The 25,369-nt window shown below is 39.6% G+C and overlaps 1 protein-coding gene across 1 annotated transcript in view; it reads right to left on the bottom strand.

Annotated features, from left to right (window-relative positions):
- The window catches only part of TTC29 (tetratricopeptide repeat domain 29), a 220,811-nt gene that overhangs the window by 178,998 nt on the left and 16,444 nt on the right, over window positions 1–25,369 (bottom strand). The window contains exon 4 of the mRNA XM_014520005.2: window positions 14,826–15,049. Coding sequence (XP_014375491.1) covers window positions 14,826–15,049 — 224 coding nt within the window. The remainder of the gene's footprint in view (window positions 1–14,825; window positions 15,050–25,369) is intronic.

The raw sequence follows: 25,369 nt of genomic DNA, 5'->3' as shown, positions 1-25,369 counted from the left end.
TGACCAGTGCCCGATAGAGGGGAAGTATCACCTCTTTGGATCTGTTCGTCATGCATCTGCTGATGCACGATAAAGTGCCATTGGCTTTTCTGATGGCTTCGTCACACTGCTGACTCAAGTTCATCTTGGAGTCCACTAGGACTCCAAGATCCCTTTCCACTTCCGTGCCACCCAGCAGGTCATTCCCTAGGCTGTAGGTGTGCTGGACATTTTTCCTCCCTAGGTGCAGCACTTTGCATTTCTCCTTGTTGAACTGCCTTCTGTTGTTTTCTGCCCACTTGTCCAACCTATCCAGGTCTGCTTGCAGCTGTTCCCTGCCCTCCAGCGTGTCCACTTCTCCCCATAGCTTTGTGTCATCCGCAAACTTGGACAGAGTACATTTCACTCCCTCGCCCAAGTCGCTGATGAAGACATTAAAGAGTATCGGTCCAAGGACCGAGCCCTGCAGGACCCCACTGCCCACAACCTTCCAGGTCGAAACTGACCCATCCACCATGACTCTCTGGGTGCGACCCTCTAGCCAATTCGCCACCCACCGGACTGTGTAGTCAGACCAACCTGTCAGACTGTCCTGTCAGACCAACCTGGTAGCCTTCTATGATCAGGTCACTAAATCCTTGGACACAGGTGTTGTGGTAGATGTAGTCTTTCTGAACTTTAGAAAAGCCTTTGACACTGTCTCTCACCCCATTCTCATTAAAAAATTAGGTGACTGTGGTGTCGCTCCCTAGATGGTCAGATGGGTTGCCAATTGGCTGGAGGGCTATACCCAGAGAGTGGTGGTGGACGGGTCTTTTTTGACCTAGAAGGATGTGGGCAGTGGGGTTTCACAGGGCTCAGTCCTTGGACCTGCGCTGTTCAACATCTTCATCAGTGACTTGGACGAGGGGGTGAATAGCACCTTGTTCAAATTCACAGATGTCACTAAGATGTGGGGGGAGCTGGGCATGCTAGAGGGGAGGGACAAGCTGCAATTAGATCTGGACAGGTTACAGAGGTGGGCGGATGGGAATAGGATGGGTTTCAACACTGACAAGTACAAGGTACTGCACCTGGGGAGGAAGAACCAGCAGCACACCTACAGGCTAGGGAACTCCCCTCTCACCAGCACAGAGGCAGAAAAGGATCTTGGAGTCATTATTGACTCAAAGATGAACATGGGCCGCCAACGTGGGGATGCAGTCAGAAAAGCTAACCGCACCTTGTCATACATCCATAGATGCATCACGAGCAGGTCCGAGGAGGTGATCCTCCCCCTCTATGTGACCTTGGTTAGGCCCCAGTTGGAGTACTGTGTCCAGTTCTGGGTGCCGCACTTCAGAAGGGATGTGGACAACATCGAGAGGGTCCAGAGGAGGGCCACTCGCATGATCAAGGGGCAGCTGGGCAGGTCCTATGAGGATAGGCTACGGGATCTGAACCTGTTCAGCCTCCACAAGAGGAGGCTGAGGGGGGATCTGGTGGCCATCTATAAACTGGCCAAGGGAGACCAGCAGGCAATGGGAGAGTCCCTGTTCCCCCAAGCACTACCGGGAGTAACAAGGAACAACGGCCATAAGCTGACAGACAGCAGATTCAGGCTGGATATCAGAAGGCACTACTTCACAGTCAGGCCAGCTAGGATCTGGAACCAACTTCCAAGGGAAGTGGTCCTCGCTTCTACCCTGGGGGTCTTTAAGAGGAGGCTAGATAGACACCTTGTCGGGGCTGTCTGACCCCAGCATTCTTTTCTGCCAGTGGCAGGGGGTCGGACTTGATGATCTGCTCAGGTCCCTTCTGACCCTACTAACTATGAATAAGGACAAATGCAAAGTATGGAATAACCAAATTCACAAATACAGAATAAATAGACTTGGCAGAATTTGATTTTTATTTTTTAATAATTTGGATGGATAATATTAATGTTTATTTTGATTATTATTGATTTAAATGTTCAGGATTATGCAAAATTAAGGGTGGGGGTGACAGACAATTTATTAATGACAAATGTAAATACTACAGGACCACCACCAGCTAAGCAGCAAAGATGCCATCAGTCCCAGCTCTGCTTGCCTGTAGTTCCTTTCTCTGCTTTGAAACTTCCTCTTCCTTTGTTCCCAATCCCCTGGGGTTTCTGGGAGTTGCAGTCCAAACTACAGTCACACAGTTCTGTAGGACTACTCCTCCTGCTGTCATACACTTCACTTTTCTTAAGTCCCTTTTCTATAAATTTTTATTATTAATGATGGAAATATTTTTTCATTGGCTTGGGGGGGAGAGGGGAAATAGATGGTTATCAGTGTTTACTCATAAAAATTGAATCCTGATCAGTCTAAAAATATGGAAGAACTGGCTAAATTACAATACTGTAGTGAAAGACCTGGGGAGGCTATCATGGACTGCAAGCTGAGTCAACAGAGTAGTACTGTTTGTTGGTTTTTTTTCTTTTAAAGCCAATAGCATACTGAGATGTATTAACCAGGAATGTCACATTTAGATCATGGAAAGTGATTTTTCCATTTTATTCAGCACTGGTAAGGCCTCACCTAGAGTGTATTGTGTCCAGTTTGGGACACCACTCTTTAGGGGGAGAGGTGTACAAACTGGAAAAAGGTTCAAAGGTAGAAAAATTATCAGCTGCCTTAAAAACATGACATATGAAGAAAGGCTGGAAGAACTGAGATTATTGGTTCAGAGAAGAAAAGACTGAGGGAAAGATCTGATAGTCTTCCAACAAAAAAACTAGTTGCTATAAAGAGAGTGGCAACTGACTATCTTCTATGTCAAGTAGTACTAGGATTAAATTATTATTATTTCTACTACTACTACTTAATAGTTTTGTGTTTCTCCCTCTCTACAAGAGAAGGTGACAATAATAAATAGAAGACAGATAAAATATTAAAATAAATAATATGTAATGTGTGAGAGGTTGGTGACACGCTGCCTGGAGTCAAGTTGTCTCTTTCTGCTGGAATGGGATGTGTCCTGTCCCTAGAAACTCACCTGCCACATCTTGATATTAGAAAAAGAGGTGTCTAGACACTATTCTTGAGAGACAAAAGATCTGTTATAGGCTCATGAGGTCAGCTCCTCTTCGCAGGCCTCTACCATCCCCATACCCTGCCCATACCACACCTGATGTTCCGGACATGTTGTTCTTCATCTATCAGACTGAAGATTCTAGTCCCAGTCTTACGTACTTTCTGTTGAGGGTATCCCTCTGCCTCAGCCACTTGCCCCGTTCTCCCCGTATGGGTACCAAGACAGCCATTCCTAGTTTAAATCCTACCCTTAACCTTCAGGGTTGGCAGGATTTACCCTCTCCAGGGTGTAATCTCATTCCTGTCTCCATAGGTTCCCAAAGAGGTTATCTTTACCCCCTGAGGCTCAACATACCAATGAGGAATTCTCCTCTGTCTTGTCGCTGGATCTCACCAGGTAAGACGGATGTTAGGACTCTCCTCCAAGCCCTGGGGTTGGTTCCTCCTCACACTGGCTTTCTCTCTCTTCACCATGTCTTCTCTCTTCTTTTCTTCCCAGGACTGATGCCAACTGTACTCTCGGCATCCCTTTACATTTTCCTCTTGGGCCAGCTGTGCTTGCTGTGGCAGCACATGATTAGCTGCCTTTCCAGCTGTTCCCTCTCCGGGTCTTCATTGCAGCTCCTTTCTTCTCACTGGCTATGTCTCTCTTCCTGCTCTGGGCTTGAACTGGAGCAGCTGGGTTTGCTGCAGCAGCTTTTGATCAGCCATTTCCTCTGATGAGCTGGGGCCTGGTGTCCTTCCCATCCAGGCTTGCTGCAGTTCACCTTTTGTCCAGTTTCTACCCTGATAAGTTTCTTTTCTTTGTTTCCCCCTGCATTTTCGTGACAGGGTGTTTCTGCCACCCTGTCACATAATGGGAAAAACTGCCCAGATAATAACTTCCAAATTAACTCCATGTGATGAAGGCCTGCTTAAATAAAAAGATCCTACACAATGCTGGAAGATGACTGATATACCACAATGGCAGGGGAGTCCATAGTAGAGGAGCAGCTCTTGAGAACAACTTCCTATGTGTTTTGCCACACAAACTTGGTGTGCAGAAGTTTACTCACAGCTAGATTTAGGAATTGTGATGGAACATAAGGGAGAAATCAGTCCCTTAAGTATGTAGGGCCCAGACTGTTTAAGGCCTTGCAGGTCAAAACCAGCACTTTGAAATGAGCCCAGAAAACTGCTGTAAGTCCGTACAGATTCCAGAGCATTAGAAGAATTGTAACAAAGGAAATTTAAGTTAGATATTAGGAAGAACTTTCTGACTATGTGAGCAGGTGTCTATTTAGTTTTAGATACCTGAGAAATCCCTGATATCCACGAGTTGCAGAAATATGTTTTATAAAAACTGAATTTTTGGCTTGACACCACTTTTTACTAGAGGGTCATTTATTTGAACTGGTGTTCTTGATGTTAGTGAGGCTTTATATTTATAGAAGACCCCTGGCTAGACCTCTAGACTTTAATGCATCTGACAAAAGACTCCTTGTTGCTAGGAAACCTAAATATGCCCGAATTTGAAGATGGAAGTCATCATTTCATGTCTCTCCAGGACAGGGCCATCCCAGGGTAGGGGCAGGAGTGGGGCACGAATCAGAGCAACTGCCCTGGTCCCCGCACTTTGGAGGGCCCCGCAGAGCTGGGTAGAGTGGCCATGGCCCCTTCTGCAGGGCCCGCCTAGTGCCGGTGATTTTGTACTGCTGACCGCCGGCTTTGCATCCAGCTGCTAGCCACCCCCACCAGCTTCTTCATGTTTGGGCGCCACACAGGCTGATCTGCCCCAGACCTTGCACAGTGCTAGGGTCATCTCTGCTCCAGAAGAACAGACATCTTATTTGATGTTAGATCTTAAAGTTGGGCTTATAGGCCTATGCAGCCTACCAGTGTAAACCCTATGCTCTGAGCAAACAATATTAAGTATAGAGTTCCCTCAAGTATTCCATCATCTTACTCTTGAGATTAATTCACAAAAAAGACAACAAGAAAAAGGAAGTCCTTTTGTATTAACAGTTCTTCAGAGACTCAGGCAATTGGAACTGGATCACACTTAGGCATGTAAGGTCACTTATACAAAATCTAATAGAAGGCACTTGCATATGGCAATGAACACTACCTTTGAAGATTTTTCCAAAAGTGGGATGCAAAGTCACCATGAAGAAGCAATTATATATACTTGATATAACTAATCATTAATAGTTTTTTTTTTTTATAAACAATACACCTTAAACTGAAGGTAGAGACAGAAGAACAGCTCCCTGTTGTAATTCATAACACTTTGCAGGAAGCACCAGGAATTACAATGATTCCCCTGACCCAACAGAAGTTCACTGCTTGGTCCTGGGGGTTGAGGAACGCAGCTACTGCCTGTGAGCCTGCAGCCCGTTTCTCCTAGCAATGACCCTCTCCCCTCCCAGCCCTGGCACTGTTTTCAGAATGCAAGGGGGTAAAAGGAGCAGAGGGATCTTGTTCTGGGGGTTCCCCAGCTGGTGCTGGAGAGTCAGATGAGTGGATTGGAGACCCCTCCACCTCAAGGGGGATCCAGTACACCCGCCCCACCCTCTAGTGCCAGCTGAAAAAAACCCAGACTCCCTTTCCCCACTCCCATTTTTAAGACAATGCCCAGCTGAAAGGTGGTGCAGACACAAGTTATAACGGTTATAACCTGTATGCAATAAGGGTTCAGATTTTCACAGAATCGGCATCTTTTAAAGCACTCTGCAGTTGTACACTTGTTTGGTCACAGCTGTACCGTACTTTCAGGGGCCAGATTGGGTGAAATTGTCACTTCTGTCTGTTCCTTAAGTCAAAGTAAATCTAAAGAATACTTCGTGATACATACTATACATGCACAGAACAGGTACTACAAAAAAGACAAAAAGAAAAGGGAAAAGAAAAAGATTTCCCATTGAGGAAATAGTACTAGATATAAATAGTCTATCTTTAAAATCTTTTTATTAGAAAATATCAAGGCAGTAATGCTACGTAAAATTATGCAAATAACTTCAGGTAGCTGCCCTACAAATCTCAGGAGATGAAACTGACCTGAGGCTGACTATTGTTACTGGCACAGCTTTGATTGAATGAACCTTAATGTGACCCTCCAATGACTATCCTGCCAGTGAATAACAATGAGAATTGCACAAAGACAACCATTTCTGTATAATTGCTTTGGACAGAAACTGGCCAAATGGGCTGATGTCACAAAAAACAAAATTAACAACAATGGACCTTTAAAAGCTTTATTTCCATCTAGATTTTAAAATCCAGGATATTTTGTATCTAGAAATTCATTGAGATCATTCTGACAATGGCAAAGATCTGATTTACTCAAGTGAACTTTTAGCACTGAAGAAGGAAATAAATATTGGACAAGAAAATAATTTTCCTCAAGGGTCACTCATTAAAACTTTGACCTTTCTGATTTTTTAAAATGTGTTCCTAGAATCAGGAAATAAATAGTTTTTATTTGTGTTGATATTAGAATAGGAAACTAACATGATATCGTTTTTTTATTCAGACTCCTTATTAAATGAGGCCCAGTAGTATGGGAGAGCAAGTAATGAGATACCAAGTGAATGGACAGAGAGAAGTTTGGAGGAGTCAGAAATACAACTATGGAATAGCTCTTACAACACAGTAAACATTTCTGAGTTAGATGTGATGAACACTTGGATAAGAATTCAAATTGGGTGGGTAGAGGATGGGGAAGTGTGTGTCCATGAAGTCTAGCATAACTACACTGACATCTTCAGGGAAGGGAAGCTTCTGACTGGGGGGATAGATATGAATAATTACTTTTACAAGTTTTGAAATGGAATGAGAGAATGCTGTACAAGTTTGCAACAAGAAGATAGTAAGCAAAAATGGCAGCTAAATGGGCCTTGATAAGGTAGTTTGAACTAACAGATGTAACCCAGAACTTTTGAAATGTACAACTACAATGGGCTGAAACTAGAAGTAGTAGGATATTCTTTATAGGAATATTATTCTGTCAGGAAATGTCTATCATAATCAAAAATGAAACTTTATAGAAATTAATCTATTTCAACAAAATTTTGTTTCAATAGAAAAATTGAAAATAAAAAACTTAGCAAAGACAAGCATTTTCTTCTTTTATTGAAATCACATTGCATGTTAATATTTCCATCATTTAATATACACATCAAATAGAAATAAAATATTTATATGAAATGTTTTTTTCCTGAAATTTTAAGATTTTTTGTGAAACAGATATTTTATCACTGCATTTCAAATGAAAAAAAATAAAAGGATTTTCCTGTGATTTTTTGAAAATATGGCCCCTGCCCAACTTTCATTGATACCTCATTGTGATGTACCAATGAAAAATCTCTTTCACTGGGATCTGTATATAATACTGAAGAAAGGTTTTCTGCTCTGTATCAAGGTCTCTTAGGATTTCTGTGGAACAATTCCTGCCAGCTGTCCTCAAATGAGCAGCTACGTGGATGAATAAAGTAGGCCTGGAACTAATGCTGTTTCACCCAAGGATGGGCTTTAAGTATCACTGAAGTCTTATTTGTGTCTGATTCACTCTCTGATTTTAGGCATTGGAGTTGGGAAGGAACAGAACAGAGAAGATCTTTAGTCAGAGGGATAAAAAAAGCATCTTAATTAATATATCTTAATTAATATGGCTTTCCGAGACTAAGAAAGGACGTTGCTCTGTCTGATGGCAAACAAGTCTGTCACAAATAAGCGTCATCTATGGAATACAGAATTGAGAATGGAATCCTTCAGCAAACTCTCACAATTAGCCAAGTGTTGTCTGCTGAAGCAATCCAGAAGATAGTAGTGCTGCCTCTTGGAACCCATCAGTGAATGATGGTATTCTCTACCAGGTCAGATAATTTAGAGGCATAACAAGATATTTCAGCATCTAGGGCAGAGAAGCCAGAGGCAAGCATTATGCTGATCTCTGGAGAGTAGGAGTAGCAGCAGAGGGAAGTGAATCTTACCTTGCTCTGCTCTCTGTGCCTGGGTGGTAGCTACTATAGGCTCCTGGTAGTAGCAGCATGAACTTGGCCGCTGTAGCTTAGGGATGGGTTCGCTTCATACTGGTGCAGCATCCCAGCTGGTGCGGACTCCCCAGGTCACTCCTGCTGCCCTGTTCACTTCCCCTCCCACCTTCCTGATAAGTTTTGGGCACAAGGCTGTACCTCCCACTCCAAGGCCTAGCAGGGTGGAGAAGAGGGCACATTCCACTCACCTTGGTCACCATCCTCCCTCACAGATACATTACTGGCCACTGGTGTTGAGACTGCCCAGCTCCCTGCCATGGCAAAGATTCCTGGGCTGAGAGAGCAATACCGGTGCCCCCTCTAAGTTAACACGTGGTGCCCCTTTTGCCCTTCCCTAGTTAAGCTACTGAGGTAGTCATATTTAATGATTAGGGCTGGATATCAACTGACAATTCGTAACTGAAGAGATGCCAAAGTTTTTATGCCTGCTGGAAGAAATCTTCAGGAGTTTTTTGTCATTGGGAGTGGTTTTCTAGAATTGACTCTCCATGGCAGGATAGGAGACTATCAATACTAAAAGGATTTTTTTTGGTGTCAAAGAGGTTTGTGCCCAAGGCATCAATATAATGGACATTCAGTTTATGAAGACAGTAACAGGACTATTGGCATTGTTAAGGAGCTTATATGGATAGGCCCAGGACTAAGGGAGTGGTGTCAAAATGAGCCTTTGTAAATATAAGGCTTCAGTGCTGGAATGGACTTCCAGGTAGAACCTCATGAAGGAAGGAAACAATCAATCCCCCTAGCCTGTCCAGTGCTATCAGTCTTTTGAATTCATGATTTGTAAGTCAAAAAGTCCATGACTCTTTGTAAAGGGACAGGCTAGATTGAGCTCTATTCAAAGGGTGCCAGATCTTCTTCCCTGGACTAGAAAGAACCAAAGAAATGAACAGTGTGTCAAATTCCCAAGTAACATCCAATCCAGTTTAGAAGTTTATAGAAAGGGTTGCAAATCTCTCCCAGATACAAGAAGTAGAATTTCTATCAAGTCACTTTTGGGGATTGGAGGAACATTTTTCTGGATCTGATGCTCCCTTCATAGACTGCTTCAGTAGATAAAACGTTAGTAGATCATCTCTGAAGTAGAAAATGATAGGTGTACCAAGCAAAAGTTCTGAGAAGTTGCCCAGAGAGACAAAATATCCACCATTTAAGAAATAATTCCATCACACAAAAACACAGCTTGAAGCAAGAGACTTTACACTCAAACATTAGGTAAAAAAAAGGCACTCTGGCGTACAGTAGTAGTCAAAAGGCAAGCAATTTTAAGCAAAGTTGGGATGGCCAAGAGGGGAGAATTTTGTCACAAAACTAAACTCACTAACATAATATCTACAAATTCAGTCAATGGAGTAAGCAGGAAGACATTATCCACTTCCCTCTCATTGACCCAAACAGCAAAAGAGAGAGACCAAGTCAATCTGTCCTTGAGTACAGTAGCACAAGGATAAAGACGACACAAGTGCTGCTCAGTAGGGCTGCGCAAAGCTTTGGTCCCTGATTCGATTTGGTGGAGATTCGGCCTGATCTGGTGGCTGAATCTCCGAATCGAATCAGCGGACCCTTTAATCTCTCCGAATCGAATTGGAACCCTCTGAATCAATTTGGAGAAATTCAGAAAGATTCAGAGATTCGGACATAGTTTCATAGTTTCTAGCGTTGGAAGGGACCTGAACAGATTATCAAGTCTGACCCCCCTGCCGTGGGCAGGAATGAGTGCTGGGATCATAATACCCAAGCCAGATATCTATCCAACCTCCTCTTGAAGACCCCCAAGGTAGGGGAGCCCGTTCCAACCTCCCTTGGGAGCCCATTCCAGAGCCTGGCAGTCCTAACTGTAAAGTAATGCCTCCTGATATCAAGCCTGAACCTACTCGCAATCAATTTGTGGCTGTTATTCCTTGTTATCCCAGGTGGTGCCTGGGGGAACAGAGCCTCACTTATTTTCTGCTGGTCCCCCCTGGTGAGTTTATAGATGGTCACCAGATCCCCTCTGTCTTCTCTTGTGGAGGCTGAATAGATTCAGACCCTTTAGTCTATCTTTGTAGGGCCTGGCCTGCTGCCTCCTGACCATGCGAGTGGCCCTCCTCTGGACCCTCTCAAGGTTAGCCACATCTCTCTTGAAGTGCAGCGCCCGGAACTGGATGCAGTACTCCAACTGCGGCCTGACCAGTGCCACATACAGGGGAAGGATCACCTCCCTGGACCTGCTTGTGATGCATCTGTAGATGCACAACAAGGTGCAGTTAGCCTTACTGACAGTGTCCTCACATTGGCAGCTTACGTCCATCCTGGAGTCAGCAATGACTCCAAGATTCTTTTCAGCCACTGTGTTGATGAGAAGGGTGTCCCCCAGCCTATAGCTATGTTGTAGGTTCCTTCTCCCTAGATGCAGTACCTTGCACTTGTTTGCGCTGAATTCCATTCTATTCTCATCCTCCCACCTCTGTAACCTAGATCTAGATCTAGTTGGATTCTGAGGCAGCTTTAAATGTTTTTTCTACATACCTCTAGGTAGCAGGGGCTTGTGAATGCTGTGATGCTGGGGTGTATGGAGTGTCCCACAGAAGCACGGGGGGCTTCCCAGTGCGATTGGCAGCAGACCCAGAAGTGGACCAGAAGCATTTCAGATCCACTTCCGGGTCCACCGGGGAGCATGCTGGGGGCACCCCTGTGCCCTCCCTGGCTCGGTGACTGGTGCCTCCTGGATCTAGGGAGGCACCTGGGGCCCCCCTGCAGCCAATCGCTGAACCGAGGGGGCACAGAGGAGCTGCCCAGCATGCTCCCCCGGCAGACCCAGAAGTACTTCCAGTCCACTTCTAGGTTTTCTGCCAAGCATGTAGAGGGCCCCCCCTGCACTTCTGTGGGATGCTCCATGACCCCCAGCATTGCAGTGTTCACGAGCTGCGCCTGCTACCTCAAGGTATGTAGAAAAAACATTTAAAACTGTGTCTATGTCTGAATCGCTGATTCTCCGAACCAGCTTTGAATCTTCAGATTCAGATTCAGCCAAATCGAATCAGGGACAGCGATCTGAATCAATTAATTAAATCTCTATCTCTGATTCGGGCCAAATCCAAAACAAATAGGGCCTGCTTCGCACACCCCTACTGCTCAGCAGACACTGCTAGGCAAAAGATCTTGCACACGTAAGGAATGTGTGCAATCAGATCCATACAGATTCAAAGGTAATATTTAATGCTTCTGCACCAGGCAAAATGTTATATTTTGGGAAATGGCTGAGTGGTTTGGCACCTGTTGCACACCCAAAAATGAGACATTCCTCTGAATAAGATTCTCAGTAATCCCATACATATGCTCAGGGTATGGACAAATGAGGAAATTATCCTGAGTTAAGGAAGAAGGGGACTTACTGCATATCAGCATATCAGCTGTTCTGCAAGGACCTTTTTGTGTTTGTCCATGTATTCTATGGTAAATAGGAGCTAAAACAGCAGTAACATAGCTCTGTTCCATTCAAAGCTAACTTGCCCTGATACAGCTTTCACTTACTGGGTGGTCACACCAAACAGTTTTCATGGATCTGTTGATACATGGTAAATTCCACTTGCCCTCTCCTTCCCTTTTAACATGATATAATTTATCCATCTGTTCACACCTTCAGAATATACCTACAGCTTCTCATAAAATGCCTCTCACTCTCAAACTACAATGAATAGATATTGGTAGTATTTGAAGAATTTACCTTACACCTGATAACTCAAGGACTAAACTTAGTTGCCAGGCTGAAATACAATTGTGTCCAGTTACATCCCACCCAAAGACATGTCCTACCAGCCTTGTTTCCCACTGGTTGGATGCCCTCTCCATTCCTAGATGATCTTAGTCTCCCACTGTCTGAGTATAAAGCTCCCAGTTCATATTTCTCCTGCACATAAACATTAAATAAATGAATTAATTAATCAATCCAAAATTGCAATTCTGAAAATTCACACTTAGCTGCTTCCTAATTCCTGAAGCAGCTAAATGCTAGAGGCCCCTCAGTGTTTGACTTACAGGTCCCTAGATGTCCACAGTTTTGCCTCTATATGGGTGCATCTATACATCACCCTATGGTGACATAACAATGTGCTGCATCACTACGTGGTGCGCTACGGTGATATAGCAATCACATGTGTCTACATGTGATTGTCAGGTATGCCACTGTAGCAGTGAAATCTAACCATGCACCACATGCACGGTGCAATAACCACCTGTACTGCACTATGCTTTAATACTTCCAAAAAGAAGTATGAAAGCACAGCACCATATCAACGTCACTGTACGATGATGTGTAGACATGCCCTATATGTCCAAAAGTACTTCTGTTTTGATAGGCTGACCAACTCAGCATCTAGCTCATACCTAAGCCCACTTACTAACTAGATGTCTCTCCACTTCATCTGTTTGAAGGACTCAGTCCAGTAGCTATTCTCACTGTATATCACACACAATTAAAAGAGTGGGCTTTTCACAAAATACAGTTGCAGTGCCCACTGCTTTTTAAAATGCAGGTGAGAAAGAATAAGGATGAAGCAGTGTGTGGTGTTCCTATCATAAAATAGTTTAGGGTTTAGAGCTGCTATCCAAGTAGAAAGAATCTTCCATTCCTGTCATTGCTCTAAGGACTGTTACTATAAACTACAGGAACACTAGTGAAGAAAGCCCTGGGTTCTGGTAACCACTAGCTACAGCCATGCCCCTTTTTACTATCTGTTTCTGGCCCAGTAAATCTTGAATTCTTTTCTACACACTGGCTTCACTTTAACAGGTAGTTGGGAAACAGATCTGAATCATCAGAAGGGAGAGAATTAAATATAGTCTTCTACTTTCTGGGCAAGTGGTCTAACTACCCAAGTATTAGGGAAGCCTAGGGAACCAACACCTACTCCTCCTCTAGTCCTATTTAAAAAGAAAAGCCCTGTAAAGAGTCATCAGCTCTTTGAAAGAAATTAGATGTAGGTGCCCACCTTCAGGAGGAGTTTCTGGGCTGCAGATCGCAACTAGGCTGAGACACCTCTTTATAGGCATGAAGGAGCTGCCTCAGAAAAGGATAGGATTTAATATACAACCCTGTCCTTGGTTTTTCCAATCAGCTAGCTATATGTGGCTGCATAGGCAGCTCCCTCTCAGGGTATTTTGGATCTCATTAGGAAGTACCTAATACTGTTGTGACCATATCCTATTAGGAAAGAGTCAAGTCTTACATTCTGGAGATTGACATCAGCAGAGCTTTTGCTTTTGGTGCACAATCTGATTTCATCCAAAATACTGTAAGCAACTTGGTTATTGCAATATTTCTATCACAGCTTAAGGCACAGGCCTGAAATCTCATAGGAAAGCTTATTACTGTAAGATCTCAAACTATTTTCAAAACTAAAAGCTTCATAATTCTTCAGGTCTGAGCTATGAAAAAGAGAAATGATCTCCCAAGTATCAATGTGCCATATACCTATTCTTTCTTCATGCATATTACTGAAGACATTTTTGTGATGTCAGCAAACTCTAACTTATTTGACCAAAAAAAATTCTTTACATTGCTAAGAGAAAAAATAAGTTAGTACCTTCTTCTAAATCTTTGTGATGGCGTCCTGTCTTCAGATGTACCAGCACAGAGTAATTGTATTAGCAAAATGACTGAATTATCTGTAGCTAACTAGTTTCAGTGTCTGCAACACTTGAGTTTCATCCCATGCCCAACGTCAGTTAACTCAAGCTAAAAACACCACCTAAAAGGTCTGCTTGGTGCGCATGGAAACTGAATAAGAAGCAAAACTTGAAGTACACCTTCAGATAATATGGTGAAGCCCTCAGTCATAGGTACAGGCCAGGTACAAAAGCTATTTCTTTTATTCCTACAAACAAGAGGGTCATTCCTCCAGGATTTAGTTCCGTGGCAGGACAGTTCATTAACTCTTTCTTTTCTTGGTCTGGAGCAGGGTTTCTCAGCTAGAATTACAATTAATTCAATATAAATATAGTGGTCAATAATTTTCAACTTAAAAAGAAAAAACATTTGAATTACAGGAGAACAATGATATTTATAAACATTTTTGACTGCTTCTTGCTTAAAATAAAAAGTTTATTATATCTAAATCTGAAACAAGTTGCAGTTCAAAACCTTAGGAACTTGCCTTAGGTTTTCTACCCTAACAACAACAATTTATTTCATGATTTACTGTTTATGGTAAAAGGGCATAATAAATAGAATACCTTAGTAAATTCATTTTAGGAAGTAGAGAAAATATCATACAGTAATTCAGAGTTATGTCTTCACAAGTGACATATTATATCTATGTATCATGTTTTACCTGACATGTTCACCAACCAATTTTAATGTAAACTTCTAAATTCAATCATATTTAGCAGAACCCACGTTATGAAATCAGTATTATAGCAAGGCAATTGCACGAAACAATATTTTAGAAAGTACGAACACAACTTTTTAGGGGGGAAAAAATGAAATAAGGAAATTATGAATGAGATTATAATTGAGATGTTCTCAAGACTAGAAATATATCACAAGGTTTCTAGTTACATCATGACACGCTTTAGATTTTCTTTCCCATTCTATTTCACAGAACCTCTCACTATATCTGTAGCACTGCAATCCCTATCATTTATTCTATAAATACAGCTTAGTTGACTAAGGCTGAAATGTGCTAAGAAGCAGTAATGTTTCAAATTCATACATGAAACAATTTGAAATCTTCCCTCAGGCACTCAGTGCTGCAGCTCCTGCTGCTATGCTACCCACAATTCCCCCATTTACCTGCTCGTTGGGCTGCCTCAGCCCTGGTCAGGAAGTGGTGAAGCTGATCCAGCTTATCAGGCTGCTCCTCCAGGGACTTTTGCTGCCATATGGCTGACCCAGGCCCTGCAGCCTCCCTCAAGGCATTCCACTTCTGTATCAGAGTGAAGAGCTCCGAGAAGGACTTGTGATAACCCTGTCGCAGCATGTCTATGCAGATGTTTTTCTTGTATGAATTCCTGTAACTGGGAATAAGAAAGCCTGATTTTAATCCTTTAAATCTGTATTGTGTTCTTCACCCTCCCAAGTAAGTAGAGATACTACAATGGTTTTCAAGAAGACACTTCTGAAACCAACAAAAAAAAAAGGGGTAGGGTGGGGAGGGGGGGCTGATATATTATTTTTAGCACTTAATTTTACAGAACATTTTTCAACTAGTTTCTATAGCAGACAAGCAAATGAAGCTACACGGGGACTGCTTCCTCTTTATTGGAACAGTGTTATAATTATATTAGTGTTCGTCAACTGAGATCAGGCAGGAAGGTCAATTGAGTTAATCAAGATAGGGAAAAAGCCAGGATGCTGGCATTCATTCATTGAAACACAACAGACAGTTTACTTAAAAGCACTGTGCAGGGGAAAAAGAAGCACATTCTGCATGACAAAACAATGTATATGGTAAATAGTTTTGCTGGAGGTTAAGGTAGTTTGGTTTAAAATGTCTAACAAATACTGTGTCAGACACACAATAATTACATATTACTTTGCCTCTATTCATATCTGACTTCAGCTGGGACTAGTTTACTGCAACAGAAGTTTGATAATTTCACCCTGATTTTAAAAGCAAATGACATGTCCACAGAGATACAATGATGAATTTATATCAAAGTTATTCAACTGATAAACATGGGTAAGATATACATATTCAAAAGAAATGCTTAATTAAATATTTTCAAAAGGTAATACACTTTTGGAGGCCTTATTTATGGAAGTAATCCAACTATTTCTTTCAGCTGGCATGAAACAATCCTAAACTCTCATTCTGAAAACCCATAAGCCCCATGGCACTGCTTGCATCACTAAGGACTTGTTCTAGAGCCAAAGGTTTGTAGCACAGGGTGCCGAGTATGAGAAAAAAAATTACTGAAATGATATATCTAAATGTCTTAATTTTATTTTGTATTGTGTCATTTAGGCTTCCAAACAGGTTCATATTTTTTTCTAACATTTATTTACTACTAAATTATCAGACCTTAAAAAAGAATGACAGAATACAGAGAACAGAGACTATTTACTGTACTACATTTAGCAAATCTGGATGACTGCCATGCTAAACAGTTTAATACACAGAATAATAAATCTAGCCTGGGAAAGTATACTGCAGTTCTTTTCCAGTTCTATATGAATAAAAATTATATAAACCCCTTTTAACTAGGTGTCAGTGGAATGGCTGAATTTTAATATAAGTTTTAAGTGGTAATGATCTGTGCTGTTTTAAACCCTTAATCAAGATAACTATTTTTTCACTGATGCAAATGCATCAGATTCATTTCTGTTTTGATGGCAGAAATGAACACAAAATGATACAATTCAAGATACTATAAAAAGTTATTTGGCTGTAAACAATACTGGAGTTATTTTAAACATATTCAGTATTTTTAGTGCTAAGTATACATACAGGCAGGTACATGCATCCATGTACAGGAGAGAACGTAACCATTCTGCTCTTGCAAACAGGTAACATTTTTGTGGGAAAAGAAATGAGGAATAGTTTTAAAAATTGAAACCACCACAGCAATTTCAAATTTACCAGACTGTGCTGTAATTTTCCCAAACTGGATCATATAGTAGGCAAATGATTCACAATCTACAACTCCAAATTCCTGAAAAATATCATGCTCCTGAGAGAAAACATGCTTTTTGTTGTATTTATGGAAGTCATTTTGTTTGTTTTCAGCTACTATCTCACTCAGACAGGGGCTTAAGAGTAAATTAAAAAAATCTCACTAATTTCAATAGGAATAAGACAAACCTAAATTAATATAACTGAATTCAGTGAAAGCTTAATACGTGTACATGATATGCATGGCATGCATGTATGTGAGATGAATACTGACAATTATTTACAAGTATAGCTAAAAGAAATAGCTAGCAAATAATACACAAAGTGTATCAGTGACTAATTAAAGCATTATTCAGCTCATTTTTTAGGTTTCAGAGGACACATTTGAATACAATATCAGTATTTATAGAGAAGCATAAAATTGCACCAGCCACTTGTGCTAATCTCTTCGGATAAATATATTTTACTCCTGGTCAAAGCGTATTTTTCCAAATGTACTGTATCATTTACAAAATAATAAATTTACATGCAGAAAGAAATCAGTGTTATAACTACAATTTGTGTCACTAACTTCTACGAAATGACTATGTCAATTAACTAAGGAAACTACTCTATTAGCTTAAGGCAGGAGTGACCAACTTGTAGTTAACACAGTTCTTCTCAGGGGAAGATAATTGTATAACTGTATCAGCAGCAAGCCTGTCTACCATAACATATTTGAATTACAATATAATAAAAAGAACAATGGTAGCTCTTTGAAAGAAAGCAGATGTAGGTGCCCAACTTCAGGAGGGAGTTTCTAGGCTGCAGATCCCAATTAGACTAAGAAAGCTCTTTACAGGCATGAAGGAGCTCTTCAGAAAGGAGTAGGTAAAGATTAAGTTACACTTAAGATAGAGAACACTAAAAGGAGTAGTACAATACTTTTGCTCCTTTAAATTACTGGAATATATTTATATGCCACAAGTGACTTATCATGCATGCATTACAATGGCTTTATATTCATATTATGGGGATAAATTACATTAGTAAGAGATAATTTGACACTTACTATTGAAATTGCTTCAATTATCAGCATGATTCCTGTTGAAAATGCCAGGATTCTTTTTCCCAGCATTAGAGGAAAGTGTTTCATTTTTTAATGTGGAAGAAGTGAAGGCCAGGAAAGTAAACATCTGATTACATTTTGAAAGGAACTCAACATTTGAAGTTAACTCAAAGTCCTCATCAAAATTATTACCAAAAAGGTATTTCCTTATGTTATGGATGGCATAGGATGAAACTGAACTAAACATGTTCTAAATTAGTGAGCATTATTTAATTCCTAATACAATTTGATATAACATTTATTGTTCAGAATTTAACTGGGGGGTGGGGGGGACACTTTTGAACTTCTGCTTGATGATTCTGTTATTTTAATACATGATCTTATGCTGACTTTAGTGAGAATCTTACTGCACAGTAAAATGATATTAGTAAACTGTACATATAACTGTCTATATTCTGGCCACCCTAATTCTAGGCTTCCTATTAACACATGCAAAGTGGAAAAGATTAGCTTTGCATTCTATTAACATTTTTTTAATAGGTTTAATGGTCTCTGGGGGCATCTACTGGAAATCTGGTAGAACTGCAGTCAGATCTTGTCACAAGTAATTTTTACTGTTACAACATATTATTGGTAAACAAAAGAAAAACGCCAACGCTGGTCAAATGCACTATGAACATAAAAGAGAACCAACCTCATAAACTGAATTGTAATGTACTTCATATACTGATTAAGTAAAGAGAACAGTAGGAACTGGTGAATATTTTATATTTGGGCAACCTGTTTTACTATGTTGACTTAGAATAGTATTAACATATATTTTTATTTATCAGATAATATACAATCTACATATAATCACAATAACCGTAATCTTGAGATCAACATGGGATTTTCTTTCTTCACAAGTGAGAAAAGGAGACTGATAAAATCTTTCAGACATCCTTTTTAAAAACATGAATTTAAAGAACGTTTTATTAAATCTGGAACATAACTGTGGATTCAAAGTCATCTTTCAAATGAACAGAACTCTTTATTTTGCTTTTAATATAATATAATATAATATTTCTTAAAAGCAAATTCTATTCACATGGACTTTATATGCTGAAAAACAAACTATATATACAGTAACTGTAGACCATATTGTAACTGTAATCCTAAAATGTTTAAAGTACAGTGTATGCTAATAGCAGTAGTGCCTTTTGAGTGTACAGATCAGTGTTTGTGTAGCTGTTACCATCTGTGTGATAATACATATATGTGTGTGTATGTTTGTATATACACACACACGTTATTATACACACACACACACGCAGGTATATATATACACGTGTGTGTGTGTATGTGTGTGTGTGTGTGTGTGTGTGTGTATGTATTATCACACGGATGGTAACAGCTACACAAACACTGATCTGTACACTCAAAAGGCACTACTGCTATTAGCATACACTGTACTTTAAACATTTTAGGATTACAGTATAGTAAAAAAAAATTAGGATTACAGTATATATATAGTTTGTTTTTCAGTATATAAAGTCCAACAGATGAAGGACAGGATGTATAACACATGTTCACTTGTCCTTATATGCTTAGATCTGGCTGCTGATGTTAATGGGTTGCTCACTTAGGATGAGCAAAACATGGGGCATTGGCGTCCACCAGATGGATTTGAATGGAAATTCTGCTTCTAACTTGCTTTTATGACTGTTGAAATGTGGCATTTTATGGCCTTCAGGTCAATATTTTTTGTAAATTAGCAGATTACTTTGTATTGGTCATTTATTTTGCAGTTAAATTACGACAAAATTATGAGGTTGTTGTCATCCACATGTGGTAGCAGCTATACAAATACTGATCTATACACTCAAAAGGCACTACTACTATTAGCATACACTGTATTTTAAACAATTTAGGATTACAATTACAGTCATGTTAATATTCTTGTATTATATAGAAAGTTATTTTATATGCTAAATAAACATAATACACTAGATAATTAAAAAAACCCAACAAAACAAAACCAAGAGATGCCTATATTAAGCAGGCTATGCTTAAATCCAAAGCTTGATACTTATCTGCTTAACTAGTGAGCCCCCAGAAGTAACTACACTGAAGTTAGGGAATTACAAGACTATTGCAAACTCAAGGCAAATGTGGAGTGAATACTCCAAATCATAACATTTCCCTTAATTTTCTATTGTACCTTTTTAATACATTAAGCATTACCCTCAGTTCAGGATAGCACCACCCCTAATATTTTTGCTTTAATTTCACATATCCTTGTTATAGAAGGTGTAAGATAGACCCCTTCATATTTCTTTAACCCATTTTTGTTTATTGGTGCATTCTTAAGAGTCCAAAAGAACTACATTTGTATTAAAATAACCATACTAGGACTACAGTGTGGTACAGCTACTTCTTCTAGGCCTGATTCTTCACTCACTTGAATTTCATGCAGTAAATTATATCTGTGAACATTGGGCATAAAATAAAATTCTTGCTTGATACTATTTGAATATCAGCTCTAGTTTCTTTAGGTCTTTAGTTTTAATAAAATACAGCAAGAAAATGTCAGCTGGTAATTATTCTATGTAGTCTACGGCAGTTATTCTAATTCATAAAATATAGGATGCCATGCAGTAAGCAATGATAATATACAGGACACCAGAAAGGCATAGGTATAATGTTAATTTATCTCAGCATTAATTATTATAACCCTGAAAAGTTATATTAAAATAGCATTCTTAGATTTACCCTACATTTCTTTCTTTATCTGACAAGTCAAAGTTTAACAATAAATATAGTGGGTTATGATCCCAAAAAAATCACAAAAGCAAAATTAAGATATTTTTGCTTGAGATTTACTGAACAAACAACATTCAACACCATGTACCTCTTTATAACCTGAATTACAAAAAAAAAATCCAAAAATGATCTTAAATGTTTGCTTAGATAAATTTGAGAGGTTTGTCTAGATTTGACTCTATATACAAACACATACATAGCATATATAAGGAAAATGAGAAATCAGAAATGGCCTGCTAAAATTTGAAATATGTCTACATTAAGTAATAAGAATGTTATTAGGAAAATTATCAAATCTGAAAATCTAGCATCTATTAAATCCTTTGGGAATCCACTTAAAAAGGGGAATTCCTATTATTTAATTATAGCCAGACCCTATAAACAAAGAATTCTGTAGCATATACTGGTGAGCTGGTCCTAAAAATAAAAGGTTACACTTTTTTGCAGTGCATTTTTGAAGATGAAAACCACTTATATTTGATATAAGCATTTAATCATAAACACTGAAACAGTAGAATTATTGCAGTAATTTAGTTTGACTGCTTAGCCATATGTCTATATATACAACTGAAATATTTCACTAACTGAACAACTACCTGAGCTTACGTTGCTTAAAGTAAGGTCGGACTGGTAAAATACCATGCGCGTACATATACCCTCTTGGGTTACATCATGATTGACCACTCATTTCAGCTCCAACCCTAGGTGAGTTTCTAGCTTTAAACAGTTGAGTAGTCCACTGACTTCAGCCAGGTTACTCACATATGTAAAGCAAAACATATCTTAACTGGACTGAAAATTTAAAGAGCCGGTGTACCCTCCACATATTGGCTTGATGCTTGAACTAGTTCTGAACTCTATAGCTGAAAGGCACTGCTGCCTTTATCCTTGTTTAAAAACTGTCTGCTTAAATACTGTCTTAAATGAAATAGTCACTGGAAAGTTATACTTTAAATTGTATAATATACTAATATTCATTAAACAGCAGATTTGAAAACACAGTAAATGCCATTAATTAACAAGGTATGCTTAACTTCCAAAGCAGATACTTTTGGTCAACAAGGCTGAGAATTAGATGTTATCATAAGGGGGGTTTTCTTCCAATTATTAAAATATATAAAGCTGAAGTATCCTAATGGAAGAAGTATGGATTCTTGAAACCCAAACCCCCAGATGCTTTAAAATGAAGACACTACTCAACAAGCAAGGAGAGAGAGAGAGAATGGAAAATTGAAAAAATATGTTTATGAAACTGTGCATGTAACTAAAGATCATGACATTTATTTGGAATTAACTCCAATAACAGTGTAAATTTCTTGATGTAAAAAAAAAAAATTTTTGTTGGAGCAATTTATTCAAACTTATTAAGCAGGAAAGGCAAAACTGAAATATACCAAATAATAAGTATATAAGCATTCGGGGACAATAATTTTCAGTGTCGTAATATAGAATCAGTTATCTGTTGTCTTCTATACTGTTTGTAGGCAAGCTTTTTTAGCTGAATTGTACAATCCAATATGGATTAGTAATTTTTCAGTGAAGATTCAGTAATGAGCATATATATATCTGCCTTTTGTTTAAAGGCAGTCTGCCACTTTAATATTGCAGAAATAGAAGAATGAATCAGTCATCAAATGGAAAAGCATGAAGCAGAAGACTTGTTTTCACTACTGTAATAATTATGAATCATCACTAATATAGGCAATACAAATATATATTTAGAAATGCATTCTGGTATGTTATATTTTAAATATAAATGCTGTAAAACAATAATATTAAAAATAATTATTATATGATCATACTAAAATATTCTTTGTGAACTACAACACACATCCTTACCTAATATTTCAGGCACTGTGAGAAAAAAGTATTATTCTTCACCATTTTTTTTTAAATAGCAAGTAGGAATTCTCTATAGCTCACATTCTTTCTAAAATTTAATACCCATTAACCTGAAGTAATTCCAAACAATGGTGGAGTTTCTACATTTTTTTCCACAGACTGTCGCTTATTAACATGCAGTGTTTTTTAATTCTTTTCTTTTAATTAATACTTGATCAAGTGAACTAAATGCAAGGCTCTGAGCCAGCAATTTCCACAATGCAATCCCAGTTTTAACTCATGTTGTGCGGTTTTAGAAAAGTAATTTAACCTCTCTGTAGCTTTCTCTTACTATGCGTGAAATTACATTTGAGATAGAGATAGTGATAATCAGTGGCCTAACATACCTCATCAGACCACATCTATGGATTAATATGAAGTACTGTGTAAATGTTAAGTATCATCACATTGTTACAATTAAATCCATATCCCCTATCTGTTTATAATAGTATCTCTCAAGTAGGCACAGTCCCCTATTCATAGTCTAAGGACAAATAGATGAGACAGAGATTAATAGAAAGCAAAAACTGACAGGATTTTATACAAATCAAAAAGATTCACTGAGAATTATTAGACGGTCCCAAATGCATCAAGGCAAATTAAATTGTCTTTTTGCATTTCATGCTCTTTTTGAATGTAGTATATCTATGCTTTACCTTTGCATACTGTTTCAAAAATAGAAGTCAGTTGTGTATAGCTTGTGTGTTATCTTCAATACCAAATATTGTTGAACTATTGAGAAATGAAAGCACTAGAAAGCTATAAGACCAAACTTAGCAAAAACAACAAGTTAAATAAAAAAGAAAAACTTCAGCTCACTGTGTTCTTTTTTATTAAAGTATGTCATGTATTTTATCTTTGCAAGAGTTTGATGAGTTTTTGCAAGTAAAATTCTGTTTCCTCTACACTCGCTAATAGTCATGAGAATCTGTAGTTTGCACCTTCCCATTAAAAATGTATTGTATTTTTTGAAATTATTCACCCCGCCTTTTATCCAGATCATGTCTTTGAAAGGAGGAAGTAGATAATAAATGGAATAATTCATGATTTCCCATTAAATATGAAACTTTCTTTTGCAGAGTTTAGAAAATGAAGTTCTACATAATGTACAGAAGTTGATTAGAACTTTTTTAACCTTTTCAAGAAAAACCTTTCACATTACACAAATGCATAGAGAAGTTTCTTCAGGAAAGGCAAAAATCATTCACCCCCACCCCAGTTTTCTTCTTTAGATCATCTCCTAATTACACTAAATTATATGTATGCCAAGCCTGAAATTCAGAGATCTCAATCATTTGACCAAGAATGTGACTCTCTAAGTATTAAATGATCTTTTGGAAAGTTATTTAATAAACATTGAATCCTGGTCATGACAAGTAAGATTATTAGGAATGATTCAAACATGGAAAAATACATATTTAAGTCATACTGTGAAAACAATAGTAAAGACATTTTTAAAATATGCTCTAACTCAGTGTGTACCTTGTGTCATTTCCCTCTCCCAAAATAGTACATCTGCAGAGAACTTCAGACGAAGTGCTTAAATTTTGTTTCTTTTGTTATGAAAGGAAAGATTTCTTTTAAATGATTTTCCCTTTCCCATTAAATGAATTTTAAATTAAAAATATGAAGCATAAGTAGCCATGAAAAATGCAAAAGAAGTGATACAAGAGACCCACAATTTCCTCAGTGTCACAGGACCCAAAAGGGGTTGCAGGAGGCAGCTCACTAGGTCACACATAAAGGCTGTCAGCAGTGAAACCTTGCAGTAGAAGCCTGAGCAGGGGAAGGAAGGTGAAGTTTACTCTGTTGCCTTTTATTGATGTGCCCATCTTCTTTAACACAGCCTCTGGTTCAAGAGAAAAGATGTAGCTTGAAGCAGTGCACCACTGGAGCTGAGCATGGTGTTGTCAAGGGCCAGATTAACCAAAAGCAAAAGGGGAGAAAAGAAGAGGCTGTAATCACCCATAAGTGCCCCAACTGCCAATTAGCTGATCCTATTACCCAAACCTTGGCATCCTTCCTTCATTTTCCACGAGTAGCATCCTTCCTTTATTTTCTTCTGCTGTTGCCACCCATATAACACACCTCAGATTTCTATTCCCCTTCAACAATTTACATTCATACAGCAATACCAAAAACATCTGCCTGATCAACGGCAGTTGCTCCCCTACAGACTCCCTAACACTATAAAAATAGTTTTAGAATATGTATTGAACTGACTAGGCAAAGGTAGCAAAGGAATATCTTCTCTTTGCTGCTCTGCAGCTTTTCTTCTTTCCTAAGACCCTTACTTGATGTCCCAGGTCAGTCTTTAATTCCCCCGCCCCGAACCCTTGCTTGTGCCTGGCCCCCTCACACCTCTGCCCCATGCATGCCCCCTGTGCAGCCTCAGGCTTCCCTTCTCCCTCTGCCTCTGCTCTCCCCTCTTGCCCCTCCCCCCAGCCTTTGCACCTTCCTTTCCCTCCCTCAATCTCTGATTCACTCTATCTCCCTAGCCCAGACTCTGCTGCCCTCTTCCCACTCCCTCTGCAGCCTCTATTCCCCCTCCTGCCCTTCCTCCAGTGCCCCCCTAGGCTCTGCCCTCCTTCCTGCCCCTCTCCCAGCCTCTCTTTGCTTCTGCCTTCTTCCTTTTCCCCTAGCCTCTGCTCCCGTTTGTCCCCCAGCTTCTGCTCCTCCTTTCCATCCTTCCTGTGTCCTTGTTCTAGCCTGGGGCAAGGAACAAGGCCTCAGCCCCAACCTAGCCCCTGCAGCAGCTGTGTGGACTACACACTGCTGCTACAGGGTCAGACCGGGACCATGCTCAGTGCCCCAGGCTACAATGTGGATGGAGCTTGCTGGCAGGGAACAAGGGTAAGGTGGGAAGGGAGAGGGGTAGGCAGGGAAGGAGAGGCTGCGTGGCGGGAGGACATGGGGGGTAGAGGCTCCAGGACAGAGATGGCAGGATGCAGAGGTAGTAGGGAGAGCAGAGCAGGCAGCAGCTAGGGCTAC

The sequence above is a fragment of the Alligator sinensis genome, unplaced genomic scaffold (genome assembly GCF_000455745.1).
Source record: "Alligator sinensis unplaced genomic scaffold, ASM45574v1 scaffold169_2, whole genome shotgun sequence".
Taxonomy (NCBI): domain Eukaryota; kingdom Metazoa; phylum Chordata; order Crocodylia; family Alligatoridae; genus Alligator; species Alligator sinensis.
This window is presented reverse-complemented; position numbering and strand designations above follow the sequence as displayed.